Genomic DNA, 14,827 nt, shown 5'->3' with positions numbered 1-14,827 from the left:
CCATTATACTGATTCCAATTACTGTAAAAAAGTACCTTACTGTACTAAACAAATAATTGTACATTGTCAGAAAAAATGGTTCCTAGTCGTAACTGGGGCGGTACCATTTCAAAAAGTACACCTTTGCACCTAAAGATGGCACATCAGTGTTACATACTGGTACCAAAGAGTGCATATTAGCACTGCAAAGTTACATATTGGTGCAAATGCATATATATCTGTACTTATACTAGGGTACTGCCGCAGGGACCAATTTTTAGACTATGTACATAAATCATAAAAAAAGTTAAACAAATAATACATTTTGCTTTTCAGTAAAAATAATCAAACTTTTATTTCAAATGTAAGAAATTTTGGAGGAAGGTGGGAGTTATAATAAAAAGTAATATTTTGTGTAAACCAAATAATTGTTCAGGCTCCATCTTCTTTAAATGGAAAAAAAAGATTTTGGGGTAAAATAAGGAACCTGATTATGACAGCTTTCATTAAATATAATAAACGTTGCAGTTTGACAACACGTCTTTAATGCACAAATATAAAGAATATTTTGCTAAATTATAAACCAAGATCAATGGATAAACTTTTTCAGCTTCAACTATTTAAGGATAAAACTGATTTCATTTCAACTTATACCTCACATCAAAAACAAGCAGCAAAGATATGAGAGAACTTTTATGTTTGGATCAAACAATATAACGATTACAGGCAAATCAGCAGTGTTATCCATTCTGTATACAGTGGTCACAAGACATAAACAAACGAACAAAAAAAAACACTAAGAGAAAAATCCCAAACACTCGCACGCATTCGTCATCTTCACCTTACAGAAATTTTACAAGAGTAAAACCAGAAGCCCAGAGAGCAAAGCAACAGACCCGTCGCCACTGAAACCTGTGGAAAGCGAAGCATTGTGGGGTTTGCAGTTTTGATGTATTGTACATTTTTTTGCATTTTTAATAGAGGCACAAAATCAGGCTTCCAAATCACAGTGAAGCTTCGAAATAAGTGTCAGCTACGTGTGTTCAGACTTTAACATAAAATATGCAGACATGTACACGCTCTCATTTGAACAAAAAAGAAAAAATAAATCAATCACTCACGACCGTAAAATTAAAAAGAAATTGTCAAGTTTCAAATGAGGAAAAACAGCAGTTACAACACAAACAGAATCTGCAGAACACCTCATTACTGTTAATACATACGCACTGTGTATAATAATAATAATTATAATAAAATAATAGTAATTTTCCAGTTGGATTGCAGTTGGAAAGAGTGATAATTTCATTTAATTGGCTCAGAACAGAGACAACTAGTTGTAGCCAACAAACTTAAGATACCTTTTGCCCCAAATCATCATTGTATATAGTAGCAAATAAAGCACATACATGCATTCACACGCGCAGACAGCACACACACACACACACACACACACACACACACTGCAGTAAGGCCCTTCTGTCTGTTAACATCTGATTCAGGGACAGCTCGGCGGGTCTAATTCCCGACCCTTACCATTTCGACAGCATTTAAAAATTCAGAGGGGGGAAGAAAGAGATGTTTCATTCATCCATTTTTTAATAACCATAACTCACAGCCAACACAGTATATTGTCCTCATGTACTCGTTTAACAAATTCAAGAAACAATTTGAGTATATATGCATATCTAGATAATAGATAAATATATCTATACCACTCTCTTATTTTCATTTTTCGTATAGGATTTATCAGAACCGGACGTGGCGTGTTGGTAACATTGCTGAATACTTTTACACGATGAAGTGCCTGTGGGGAAACTCAACATTTATGACAGACTCACCTGATGCTAAAACTGCTTTTTGGACTGAGAGGTAAAGCCGAGATTGACCGCTAAAGTGTGAGTTGAAATTCAGACTCGGGACAGTCAAACCCTTTCATGCACACGTACGCACATACAGGCAGGCGAATAATTCACACGCACATAAATCGCTCTCACACACGAACCCACGCATAAGTGCGCACGCGCGCCAAGATCTCGTCCCGGGCCCTACTCCTGTGTGTTGCTTGGAAACGTCCCGCCCCCCTCAGTTTTTGTGTTCTCTCCCCGGACCCTCCTGAGTGCTTGCGCACCGCTGCTGAGGTGGGCGTGTCTTACAGGTGTTAAGTCTTGCTATTGGTGCTTTTTTCTGAAATAGTCCCGTCTCCCCCCGCGGCAACACGTCAGGTTTGCCGAGAGGGACGTGCTCAGTCCCCGATGATGCTCTTCACAAAGCTAGCCACGTCGGTGTCTTTGGAGTCATGGAGGGTGAAAAATGGATGTTGCTGGATGTGGGAAAAGAGTTTTAGCGATAATATTTAGCAAAAATCATTAGAGGTGCTTGCTTATAGAAAAAGCAAATGCATGTACGTGTCTAATGCAGGGGTAGGCAACGTTGGTCCTGGAGTGCCGATGTACCGCAGAGTTTTGCTCCAGCTCTAATCAAGCACACCTTAACAACTAATCAAGGTCTAAAGAGTCACCTGATAACTACAGGTAGGCAAGGTTTTATCAGGGTTGGAGCTTAACTTGTCAGGACATTAACACTCCAGGGCCGACGTTGCCTACCCCTGGTCTAAACAAACATAATAGTGAAAATGTTATATATCTATCTCTTCCATCTATCTCTTTATCCATCTCTCCATCGCTCTAGCCATCAATCTATCATCCATCTCTCTATCATCCATCTCTCTATCCCTCCACTTATTCATCCATCTTCTATCTATCCATCCATCCTCCATCTATCCATCCATCCATCCTCTATCTATCCATCCATCCTCCATCTATCCATCCATCTATCCATCCATCCTCCATCTATCCATCCATCCATCCTCCATCCATCCATCCATCTCTTCTCCCATCTATCCCTCTCTCCATACATCCATCCCTCCATATATCCCTTCATCCATCAATCCCTCCATCCATCCATCCATCCCTCCCTCCATCAATCCCTCCATCCATCCATCCCTCCATCTATACATCCATCTATCTATCCCTTCTCCCATCTATCCCTCTCTCCATCCATCCATCCATCCATCCATCCCTCCATCTATCTATCCCTTCATCCATCAATCCCTCCATCCATCCATCCCTCCCTCCATCTATCCCTCCATCCATCTATCCATCCTCCCATCTATCCCTTCATCCATCTATTCCTCCATCCATCTATTCCTCCATTCATCTATCCCTCCATCATCCATCCATCCATCCATCCATTTATATATCCATTCATCTATCCTTCCATCTCTATATATCTATTCCATCTCTCTATCTGTATATCTACTCCATCTATCCCTCCATCCATCTATCCATCCTCCCATCTATCCCTTCATCCATCTATCCCTCCATCATCCATCCATCCATCCATCCATTTATATATCCATACATCTATCCTCACATCTCTATATATCTATTCCATCTCTCTATCTGTATATCTATTCATCTATCTGTCTATCATCTCTATTTCTCCATCTATCCCTCCATTTCTCTATATATCTATCCCTCCATTTCTCTATATATCTATCCCTCCATTTCTCTATATATCTATCCGTCATCTATCCGTCTATCCGTCATCTATCCATCTCTCTATCCATCCATCTCTGTCTGTCTCTCTATCCATCCATCTCTGTCTGTCTCTCTATCCATCCATCCATCTCTGTCTCTCTATCCAACTCACTCACTCACTCACCTCACTCACTCCCCTCTTTTTATCTATTTCTCTATGCATCCATCTCTCCATCCCTCCACCCATCTCTCTCTCTCTCTCTCTCTCTCTCTCTCTCTATTCATCCATCCCTCTTTCTCTCTCTGCATCCTTCTCTCTATCCATCCATCCATCTCTCTCTCTCTCTCTCTCTCTCTCTCTCTCTACCCATTCATCTTACTGTCCATCTTTTTATATATCTATTCATCTATCTCTCTATCCATCCTTCTATCAATTTATCTCTCTCTATCCATATCTCTCTCTCTCTGTCTACCCATTCATTACTGTCTACCCACACATCTTTCTATCTCTCTCTTTATTCATCCATCCCTCTTTCTCTCTCCATCGCTCTCTCTCTCTCTACCCATCCATCTTACTGTCTCTCTCTCTCTATCCCTCCATCTCTTTATACATCTATCTCTCTATCCATCCTTCTATTAATACCTCTCTCTCTCTCTCTCTCTCTATGTCTGTCTACCCATCCATCTCTCTGTCTACCCATCCATCCAACTTTCTGTCTCTCTCTTTCTCTCTCTCTCTCTCTATATCTACATGTATACATTATCTATGTATCAGTGAACAATGAATTCACAGTATTAAAGCTTAGGCCACCATCAGCTTTTGTGTTTTAGTTAAAGTTTTAAAAACCATCCATCTTTATTTTTCTAATCTTTTAAGGAGACTGAAGTCCTGAAAGTCAGTATTAGAAATTAGGACTTCATTTCATTAAGGTTTAAGAGAGCCTACAGTTTCCTGCTATTGCTCAAGTGTAAGGGAGCTTACACTAAATACTTGACACTTTTAATTTTATTCATATTTCTATATACTGTGCACAAATTTCATGTATTTCCTGGTTGTATTTGAATAAAAAGATTGAGAATTAATTATATAAACCATTGCAAAAATAACCTAATGGTGGCATAAGACTTGACATCTCCAGTTTATAATTACTAAATAAGAGTAACTAAATAAAAAAAGTTCTAAAAATGTATAGAAACTGCACTGAAAGACAAAGATATCTAGAAAGACAAAGAAGCATCTAAAAAAATGTATATGCACTATAGAAATGTCCATAATCATGACTTTTCCAAGGCTAAAAAAGTAAAAAAAAAAAATGGTCAAGCATTACCTAAAAGCATCAGAGAGCTGCTCTGAGCTTCTGTCTCTACTGCTATAATTTTTTGTGTGCAGTTGAATGGCCATTAAAAGTGCAAGGCTGACATCTAAAGGCAAACCTGGGAACTGTTACCTACAAAACAACTTACCATTAATTCTGTGTAATTTGGCCGCTCTTGGGAATTCTTCTTTAAGCTGAAACACAAGCAGACAAAAACAGACACGTGCGTTAGTAACGTGTCAGACACAGACAGCTGCAGCAAAAGCGCCCGGTAACCTCAACGCAGTGCCCACATGATGTGAAAAAAAGGATGCAATCTGGGTTTCAACATCCTGTTCGATTTCCTACTACACAATGCAGAGTCAAGGCACGAGTCTTTTCACTTTCATGAAACTATGTGGTGTCAGTGGTGTTATTCTAAAGAAATGCTATTCTACGGATTTACCGTCAGCCCACGCGTGTCACTAAAAACACATCCTGAGCCGAATTACTTGTATGACTCTGTAAAGCCTGCTTTAGGTGGTTGAAACAAACAACATGCAAAATAATGCTGATTTTGTCTAACCTAAAGCACGCAAAAATGTGCATTTTAATGCATAGCTATATTTTAAAATATACAAATATTTATGATTCCAAAAATGTTAACCAAAGCATTCAAGCTATAGATTTTATCAGTATGTGTGCAATCTGGGATTAAACCCATGAACTTTGCACTGCTAACACATTGCTCTTCTAATTGAGCTACACAAACAGTTTAACTATTAAAATGTATAACTGTACGTGCAGGGCTTGACAATAAGGATATTTCTTTAATAAATTATATAACTACAAATACCTGCGATGGGCCAATGAAAACGTTGGCAGGGTAGGTAAACATCGGCAAAAAAATACTGCAAAAAAATTCTTATGGTCAAACCCTATTGTGCATTTGTGTGCGTGTATGAAGTCTTTCCCACCATTGTGATGTGAAGTCCACAAACTCAGATGAGAATCGGTCCGCGGGCAGCTGAGGGGACGGCTCCTCCACCACCTGCTTGAGCTGCTGAAATGGTGTTCCCCATGAGTCATAGGGGAACCGCAGAATGGCCAGTTCAATCTGACAACATCAAGAAACACACCTCACAATATATTCATCACAGATTACAGCGTTACGCAGAAGACGAAGACCTGATTTTATGAATGTTGCATGACAGTTACATAAAAACATGAAGTGATACATTTTCAAATCAAATGTATTTGTACTGCAGCAACTTTGACAATAAATCTTGTTTCATAGCAGCTTTACATGAAATCCTGTCTTATAACCCCCAATAAATGAGATAAAGGACTGTAATAAGAAAAACACACTAGATAGATACAAAGCAAATAATTAAAAAATTATGTAACAAAAAATAAGAGATAAACACAGATTCAATCAATTTTACAATTTTCTTTTGAAATTTTCTGGGGATCCCCTAGAATCTCCTGGAGGCCCCCTGTGGGTTGCCAGTCCCCAGTTTGAAAACCCCTGCCTTGGTGCATCTCATACATGACTTATTTTAATGTTTTATAACTTGTATTTGCAATTAACAAAATCTTATTGAAATTAGTACACCCTTTTGAATATAGTTAAATTTATAAACATTAGTTAATGCATTAGCTAACATGAACAAACAATAAGCAGTATTTCTTAAGGCATTTATTACTTAGTTGTATTACATGAACTAACAAAGTAATAAATACAGAAAGTTTATTGGTCATTGATGTTGGCTCACCGTGCATTAACTAATGTTCCCAAATAGAACTTTTGAATTTATATATGTATTAGAAAATGTTGAATTTAACATGAAACAAGAGTAATACATTTTGACCCTAGATCACTTTTTTTTCTTAAATTGAGATCTATACATTATCTGAAAACTGAATAAATAAGCTTTCCATTTCTGTTTGTTATGATTTGACAATATTTGGCCAAGATATAACTATGTGAAAATCTGAGAGTGCAAAAAAAACTAAATATTAAGAAAATTTGCCTTTAAAGTTGTCCAAATAAAGTCCATAGCAACGCATATTACTAAAGTGTATAAAAAATTTTATATATATATATATATATATATATATATATATATATATATATATATATATATATATATTATATATATATATATATATATATATATATATGTAAGCAATAAGGTACGAGAGGCTGTGCTGTATCGTGAATAAGTAACGGCTGAAGGGCGTTGTTAGGCACGACGCGAAGCGGAGCACTTGCCTCGAGTACCTTATTGCTTTTATAAAACGGTTACCACACAATATTAAAGTAAAAAAAATATTAGTGCAACTTTCATGAAGTTAAATCAATAAATGCATTCCTTCCGCTAGAAAAAAATAGTCCCTGACTGCGAACAATAACATGAAAGCTCAAATAAAAACAACAAACTGTTCTCAGACTTTAGCCGTTTCTCAATATGCGTTCTTGTCTGTACTTGCGTTCTTGTGGACTTGTGAAACGTCATCAGTCGCGGCCCAAGTACTGTTCCAATTCAAAGTTCGCATCAAGCCCAAGTTCACATAAAATCCCCGGATGTGTTCTTGATCCGCCCATTTTATCGAGGATGCATCAGAGGAGACTTGTGTGGACTTATGACAGCGAAGTTTCCCCGAATGCATTTCGCGTCAGAAGTTCGTTCTTCCGAGTCTGAACTTGCAAGTCCGAACTAGGAAGGACACAAGTCCGAACTTGGCGTACTTGGTATTGAGAAACGGCTCCTGTCTCATTATATGTTTATGTGTTGCTAAGGGTGTTGCTAAGGGCGCAGTGATATTAAATAGAACCGTTGGGTGAAGCAGTCATAGCAGTGTTTTATCGTGAATAAAGCACACCTATTGACCAATCAGAATCAAGGATTGGAACTAACCGTTTTATAAATATATATATATATATACCATTTATAATTTATAATTTTGACCCTTACAATATATTGTTGGCTATTGCTACAATATACCCGTGCGACGTATGACTGGTTTTGTGTTAAGGTGTCAATTCTTCAAGTTTTTCATGGTTAGTTTATGATAACTAATGTTGTTCAATATGTTAAGAAATTGATGATTTCCCCCCTTCCGACAATCCTAGCTATGTCCGGATTATCTTGATGGTTCTACAGATTATCTTATCAGATTTTCCCTTGGTGTGAGGTGTGTTAAGAGTGTTTGAACCTGATCAGAAGACCGTCGAAGCCGGCATGTTTAATTTTAACGATCAGAAATCCTGATGTGTGGGGAGAACCCCGAAAACAAATGCATGCACGCTCTTGAGATTATCATGAAATGAAACAATATCCAATCAGAAAGCGAGATGATGGAAGACGGAAGCAGCACAAAGTGAAGTTGATGCAAAGTGAACTTGTACAGACCATGTTCACCATGACTTCACCAAAACCCTTTTCTTTTTCCTTGAATTTTATGTGAAAATCATTCATAACACTATCATTGAAATTTCTTCCTGCATATCGTCCACTATGCTTATTCTGAAGTCTGGTGAGATTTTGCGAGATTTCCTGTGTTCACAGTCGAGACTCTGGTTGGAAATCTGTGTGTGTGTGGTGTGCTGTCTTTGTTCGTGTGTGGTGTGCTTTGTGTCTTTGTGGTCTATCGCATTTTGAAAATCATAACATGTAAAACATTTTGTGGTGTGTACCTGGTGTTATACCTCAGCATTACCAAGAAGTGAATATAAATGAAATGAATATTTGAACGTATACATTAACAGTGTTCTCAATTATAAAACAACATCCAAGTATTTGAGGTGTGAGAGACATACCATTGTGATTCCTAAACTCCAGATATCAGACTTGACATTGTAGCCTTTCTGATTGGTTTCTGGGTTGATTCTCTCAGGCTGTGAATCAAAAAGCAAAACAGTTATTGTGGGAAAAAGATAAAGTGTGTTTTGATGAAGACGATACACTGAGGGAGTCTGAAACAGCGGTATGAATGCTACACTCGCTTGTACTACATTCTATCCTTGAAGACACAAGTCTCCTTTTGATATTTATACCATTTACACATCCGTACAGATCCAGCTGTGCATTACTAGAGGCACAATTGAATTCTGTCTGTATGGAGACTCTGAGCTAAAGCCTGAGGCGAGAAGTTTCAGGAGAAATCTCTGGAGCCTCAGTGTCTCATTCTCCAAGCACTCAGACTTCATCAACATCTCATTGTCTCTTAAAATGGAGCTAAGCCTGAGGTCTGGGTCTAAGCACAGTATAGTGAATTAAATATTCATGTACTGCCAAAGCCAAACTATTTTCTGACCATAGATGTTTGTTTATACAATATAATGGGATTATAATCAATCTTACCTTCGTAACAAATAAATTACTCTTTGCCCACCATTGACAAGTTATCTCGTCAATGAAGCAAAAACTAATATTTCAACATGTAAAACTCTGTGTTTGTTTAGATAACCATTTTGAGTCCGTTTTAGAATATTCCTTTAAAAAATGCAATTATTTCAGCTTTTTGCTCAAAATTTGGTATTTTTGAGGAAACCTACCCATATATAAAAGGTTATAAAAAGCGAACAAATTAAGATAAGATGAAACTTTTTTCCGTTTTGCTTGTTTGTTTGTTTGTTTGATTGAAAGCAGAGGGTCTGTTCTTTCATTTGATATATTTGTATGCTTATATATTTATAGAAGAACATTTTCCTGGAAGGCACTTTGTGAAATGTATGAAAATCACTAAAAAACGCTGGGGGGCAACTTTTTAAAAAAAGGCTGGCGGGGAATAAGTTAAAGACTATGTTGAAGATATCAAGGTTATGTTTTCTCAAAGTGCATTATATAGGGCAGTGGTTCTCAAACTTTTTCCACGTGCTACCCCCCTTGTGTACGGTGCATTCCTTTGCGGCCCCACCAAAGAAAATGTATCACAGAAACTGTTCTAAAATTTTACATTTTAATTAAACAAAACATATTAAGTTATACAAAGTAGTGCTGTTGATTAGTAGCCTTATTTTTTTTTTAGGTTTAATTACACATTTTTTATGATAAATGAATGTATTTTATAAAATGTCATAAAACTGGGGCTCCCCTGGCATCATCTTGCGGCCCCGGACCCCAGTTTGAGAACCACTGATATAGGGTAATATTATGTAAAAAAAAAAAAATAGTAGACCATAAAAATATTACGTGAGCGGGGTTTTTACAAACTGTATCTGAAATATATCTACGTCTAATTATTAATAGCCTATAAAAAGTGAAAGTTGTATCCATTTAAAAAAATATTTTTATTAGTAACACTTAAATTCTCATTTTAGGTAAAAAAAAGTTTAGCTCTTTCTCCATCAGCATTTTTTTTTAAGTTGCCGGCCGGCGCCAGCATTTTTTACGATTTTCACAAATTTTAACGCCTTCAAGAAAATGTTCTTCTTTAAATATATAAACATACAATATATCAAATGAAAGAACAGACCCTCTGGCTTTCAAAAAAAAAAATTAGGGATGCACCGATATGGAAATTTTGGCTGATACCGATAACTCTTTATATTTGGGGGCCGATAACCGATATATATATATATATATATATATATATATATATATACACACACACATATACATATATAGGCAGATAAATATTCATTATTTTCACAATGAAAAATTCCCAGACCGCGGACATCTTGTCTTTGCACTAGACTAGCCTCTTCTTAAGCCCGCAACACATGTCATCTTCGTGCTATGTCACAGAAAGCACCAATCCAAACTCCACATGGCCAGCAATGAGCAAGTGAAGTGGTTAAACAAACCAAAATAATCCATGATTTATCTGCTTTCATTTATCGGCCTAATTTTGCTATCAGACCGATAACCGATAATATTAAAAATAAGCAGTTATCGGCCGATAACGATATGTCGGCCGATATATCGTGCACCCCTAAAAAAAATTATCCTATCTTCATTTGTTCTCTTATCATCACCTCTAAAATATGGGTAGGTTTCTTAAAGAATATCAAATTTTGAGTTTTTATAAGTTGGGTAACAGTGCCACCTGGTAGATAATAACGGAGATACGGATTGCTGAAAAAACTCGTCATTGTCAATTAACAGAAAACGTTTCCCTGCCAAAGTTAACTTGTCAATGGTGGGGAAAGTTTAAAAAATACTATTGAAAAAAATTGTTAGGCGTTACCAAACTGAAGTAATTTAATCCAACTTTAACTTTTTACAGTGTATCAGCTTAGACCATTGAAAAGTTAATTTGGGGACGTGTACACCAAAGCGTTTAAAACGCTTAAAACACCATGCGGATGCCAACTGTTGGCGCTTGCCAGCTTTTTTTCCAAGCTGAGGGCTTTGGTTGCTTTAATACTTCTGCTTTGTTTATCAGTCGTTGAACAATGCACCAGTAAGTTGTTGTGATATTTGTCCCACCCCTACTCCACTGTGATTGGATGGCCGAGTGAAAAGCGCCATTGATGAGCTAAGCTTTTCACTCAGAGTTGGCACTCTTGAAAAGTGTGGCGCTTCCATTGGAAACAATTAAAAACATACGCCAGCGTAAACGCCTTGGTGTGCACGCCCCCTAAGAGGTGAAAGTGACAAGCATGTCAAGTATGCACTCGAAATGTGACCTCTGCATTTAACCCATCCAGTGAATAGTTAACACACACACAGCAAGTCGTGAACACACACAGACCCGGAACTGTGGGCAGCTATCCCAGGCGCCCGTGGAGCAATTAGGGTAAGGTGCCTTGCTCATCGAGCCATGAGACTCGAACTCGTAACTCTTGGGTTACAAACCCAACTCTCTAACCACTACAACTGCCTAGTGTAGCCTAGTGCCATGCAAAAATTAAGAGCACACAAATGTAAATATATTAATAAAAATAAAATGCTTACCGCCATGTATGGCTTACATCCGGCATCCATGGTCTTCGCCACTGAATCCACCAAATACCCGCTGATGCCAAAATCACACATTTTCACCTGCCCTTGCATGTTTATCAGGACATTAGAGGGTTTTACATCTAGAAAAGGGCAGACAAAAAGAATTAAAACTAGAAAGCATGTTACTTAAATACACAGTACAATAAGCTCAAAGAGAGAGAGAGAGAGAGAAAGAAGTTGAGAGAGAGAGTTGAAGAAGCTGTTAGCAGAAGTTTATCATCCAGTCTTATCACACCTACACCTGAGAAATCAAACGCAGTTTGTAAAAGCAAAGTGAGCAAAGCGCTCGCTCGAGCCTCATCTTACCTCTGTGGATCACTTGCAGGTTGCTGTGGAGATGCTCTAATGCTTTCACGATCTGCAGCGGGGATATAAAACATCAGACTCAATACAGATCAGCAGGGGCTCAGAATTAGATGGTGTTAAAATGATCTCATGTGTTCAGGTACTGGGCATGCAAATAAAAGTATTAAGCATTAAATCTGTATTAACGAGTTAGGAGATTTCGCTCTTCTAATCACGAACCAATCTTTTCACAGCTCTATGCTCATATCGCTTTTTGGTGAAATAAGTGGAAGAGATAAGAAAGAGAATATAAATTTTGCACTTTTACTATGTATAGCAATAAAGGGTTAATTCTTTTAAATATAAAAATAACTCTTACTTTGAACAATTTTACAGCTGCTTTAAAAAAAACTTGCCCTAATGTAATCCGGCCATTTTAATACGGGCATAATGCATCATTTGGGGCGGGACTATCTATTTACTGAACCAATCAGACAGAGTCTGATTCACCTGCCTCAAAACAATCATCATTTCTGTTGATAGAGGAATAGAAATTACTAACTTCTCCTTTAATGTCAAAAACAAGTGATGGGGTATAACAGGCGTGCACAAAGACAAACTTGGGTTGCAGCCATTTACCAATTTTTGGCTTAATCCAAGGCAACTTCCAATGCATTTTTATTAGTACCCGTGTTGGAATTGAACCCGTGACCTTTGTGTCACTAATGCAATACTTTACCAATTGAGCTATAGGAATGCTACAGGAACGGTATAGGAAATTCAGACTCTAGCTGCCACAAATCCTCATAAATTAGTATTTGTGAAACAGAGAAATTGAGTCTGTACTCACAGAGACTGCAATCTTGCCCAGAATGTCCTCGGGTATGGCCATACCCTTCTCGTGTACCTGCTTATAAAACTTATCCAGAGAGGTGTCCATCAGCTCCATGCAGATCCACACGTCGCCCTAAAAACCGACCAATCAGGTAAAATCATGCATTAGAGAGCGAGAAATAACAACAACAACAGAGTCATACAAATGAGACAGCAGGAAAATGACTAATAGTATTCCCATTGTAGGACTTCCTGTGGAACTTTTCTATTGGTTTGACTTATAACAGTGAAGCCCAGACGTGAGGAAACCTATTTAGATTGCAGGATTTGCTCGACCCCCAGTGTTGCTTTGTGCATGGTGTATATATATAGCGCTTCATTAGGTAAAGTAGACGCTCGATAAAAATCTGCCGTTGATAACATCATATGCATCAACAAATGCAACTCATGAGTTAAGTGCGCTCGGTTTTTCCCTTGCTGTGCGCAGTGGTTTGATGTGCGTGTGGTTGTACCTCTCTGAAAAGAGCCCCGTAGAAGGTAACAGTGTAAAAGCAGTCGACTGTTCTCATCGATATGTCCAGATCCATCAGCAGTCGTTTCTGCTCCTGTGTGTTTACTGTGGCCCGGATGCGCTTCAGGGAGAGCATTTAGAGCATATTGTCAATTATTGAATGCATTTCATCATTTAAAAAAATATATTTAGATTTAAAGTCCCCCTGTGGTGAAAATCAAATATTGTTTTTATGTCTATGATGTGTTTTTAATATGCTTTAAGACAAACAATTAGACAATTTATTTTTCGGCACCATTGCAGAGTATTTTCTCCATAAAACTGCAGTTTTCCAAATTTCACGGATTTCAGGGTTTGAAAACATGTAACCAATCATATCATCACAGTTGAACGAGGTAATCAGGCAGTTTGAGCCATAGATATATTTAGTATAGATGTTGCATAGACTCATCTCTACTTCTGTAACACGGGCATGCACTGCTTACATGTACACTGTGAATTACAGCTGTCACGATTATAAAATTTATAATTGTTTAATAAATTCCGATGATTATGACGATTAATTGCCTGTTTATTGCTTTGACATTTAATTCTCATAATTTTTATTGTTAATGAAATCATTTTCACAGATTGTTGTGATTTTTTAAGTTAAATCTTTTGCCAGTAAATGCGGCAGTAAATATTTATAAACATAACACATTTTTTAAAGTAATCTAATGCTATCTCGTTTATACAGGGGCTGCAGCTCCCCCTTGTGTTTTTAGAGAGATGTGCAATCATTGCGGTGATCTGACGATTATTTAATCATTGTGACAGCCCTACTGTGAATGCTTTAACCTGTTAAAGCTCCCAATAAAACACGCTGTTTCTACGTTTTTAGTGGTGTGTAAAGACCTTACATAAGAAACAGATGTTTTTATTACCTTAGAATGAGCTATTTTATCTACATACACCACGGGTCCCCTTACATGGAAGTCGCTGTCATGTTTCTACAGTAGCCCTAAACGGACCAATTGTTCAATAGAGCGAGTTTTGTCACAACGTTGTCTCAGACAATGACATGTTTTTCTTATGGCGGCTACTATAGCTTTACAATGCGCTTCAAAAAGGACGGGTGACCTTTGGACTTAGCCATTGGTAGCAATTCACAGTCTCATCACTAGATGCCCCTAAAACTCCCTGATTACACCTTTAACCCTTTACATGGCACAGCCCTTTTTGAGTGGGGGGGGGGGGTGAAAAGGTGATAAATTTATTATAATAAATAAAAAATAATGCAATATAGTATTATTTTATACATAAAATTATCAAAGAAATTAGGTTTGTGTTGGCTTGCTGCATACATTTGTCACAAATTAATAAATTACAGTCACTGCATTATTATTACCACTTAAAGGTTTTGAAACATGAAAACTACATTCTTAGATCAAT

General features: G+C 37.5%; 1 protein-coding gene across 2 annotated transcripts in view; it reads right to left on the bottom strand.

Annotated features, from left to right (window-relative positions):
* Nucleotides 1-659: 659 nt before the first annotated feature.
* The window catches only part of map2k6 (mitogen-activated protein kinase kinase 6), a 35,462-nt gene continuing 21,294 nt past the window's right edge, over nucleotides 660-14,827 (bottom strand). For both annotated transcript variants that reach the window (XM_055175109.2, XM_055175108.2), the window contains exons 5-12: nucleotides 13,398-13,517; nucleotides 12,902-13,018; nucleotides 12,073-12,124; nucleotides 11,719-11,846; nucleotides 8,637-8,714; nucleotides 5,791-5,930; nucleotides 4,983-5,028; nucleotides 660-2,299 (exon numbers count right to left, since the gene is read on the bottom strand). In XM_055175109.2, the coding sequence (XP_055031084.2) occupies nucleotides 2,222-2,299; nucleotides 4,983-5,028; nucleotides 5,791-5,930; nucleotides 8,637-8,714; nucleotides 11,719-11,846; nucleotides 12,073-12,124; nucleotides 12,902-13,018; nucleotides 13,398-13,517 (759 nt within the window). In that variant the 3' untranslated portion in view covers nucleotides 660-2,221. The remainder of the gene's footprint in view (nucleotides 2,300-4,982; nucleotides 5,029-5,790; nucleotides 5,931-8,636; nucleotides 8,715-11,718; nucleotides 11,847-12,072; nucleotides 12,125-12,901; nucleotides 13,019-13,397; nucleotides 13,518-14,827) is intronic.

Source organism: Misgurnus anguillicaudatus, chromosome 4 (assembly GCF_027580225.2).
Source record: "Misgurnus anguillicaudatus chromosome 4, ASM2758022v2, whole genome shotgun sequence".
Classification (NCBI taxonomy): domain Eukaryota; kingdom Metazoa; phylum Chordata; class Actinopteri; order Cypriniformes; family Cobitidae; genus Misgurnus; species Misgurnus anguillicaudatus.
Note: the sequence above shows the minus strand (reverse complement) of the source record. Positions and strands in the feature narration are given on the sequence as shown.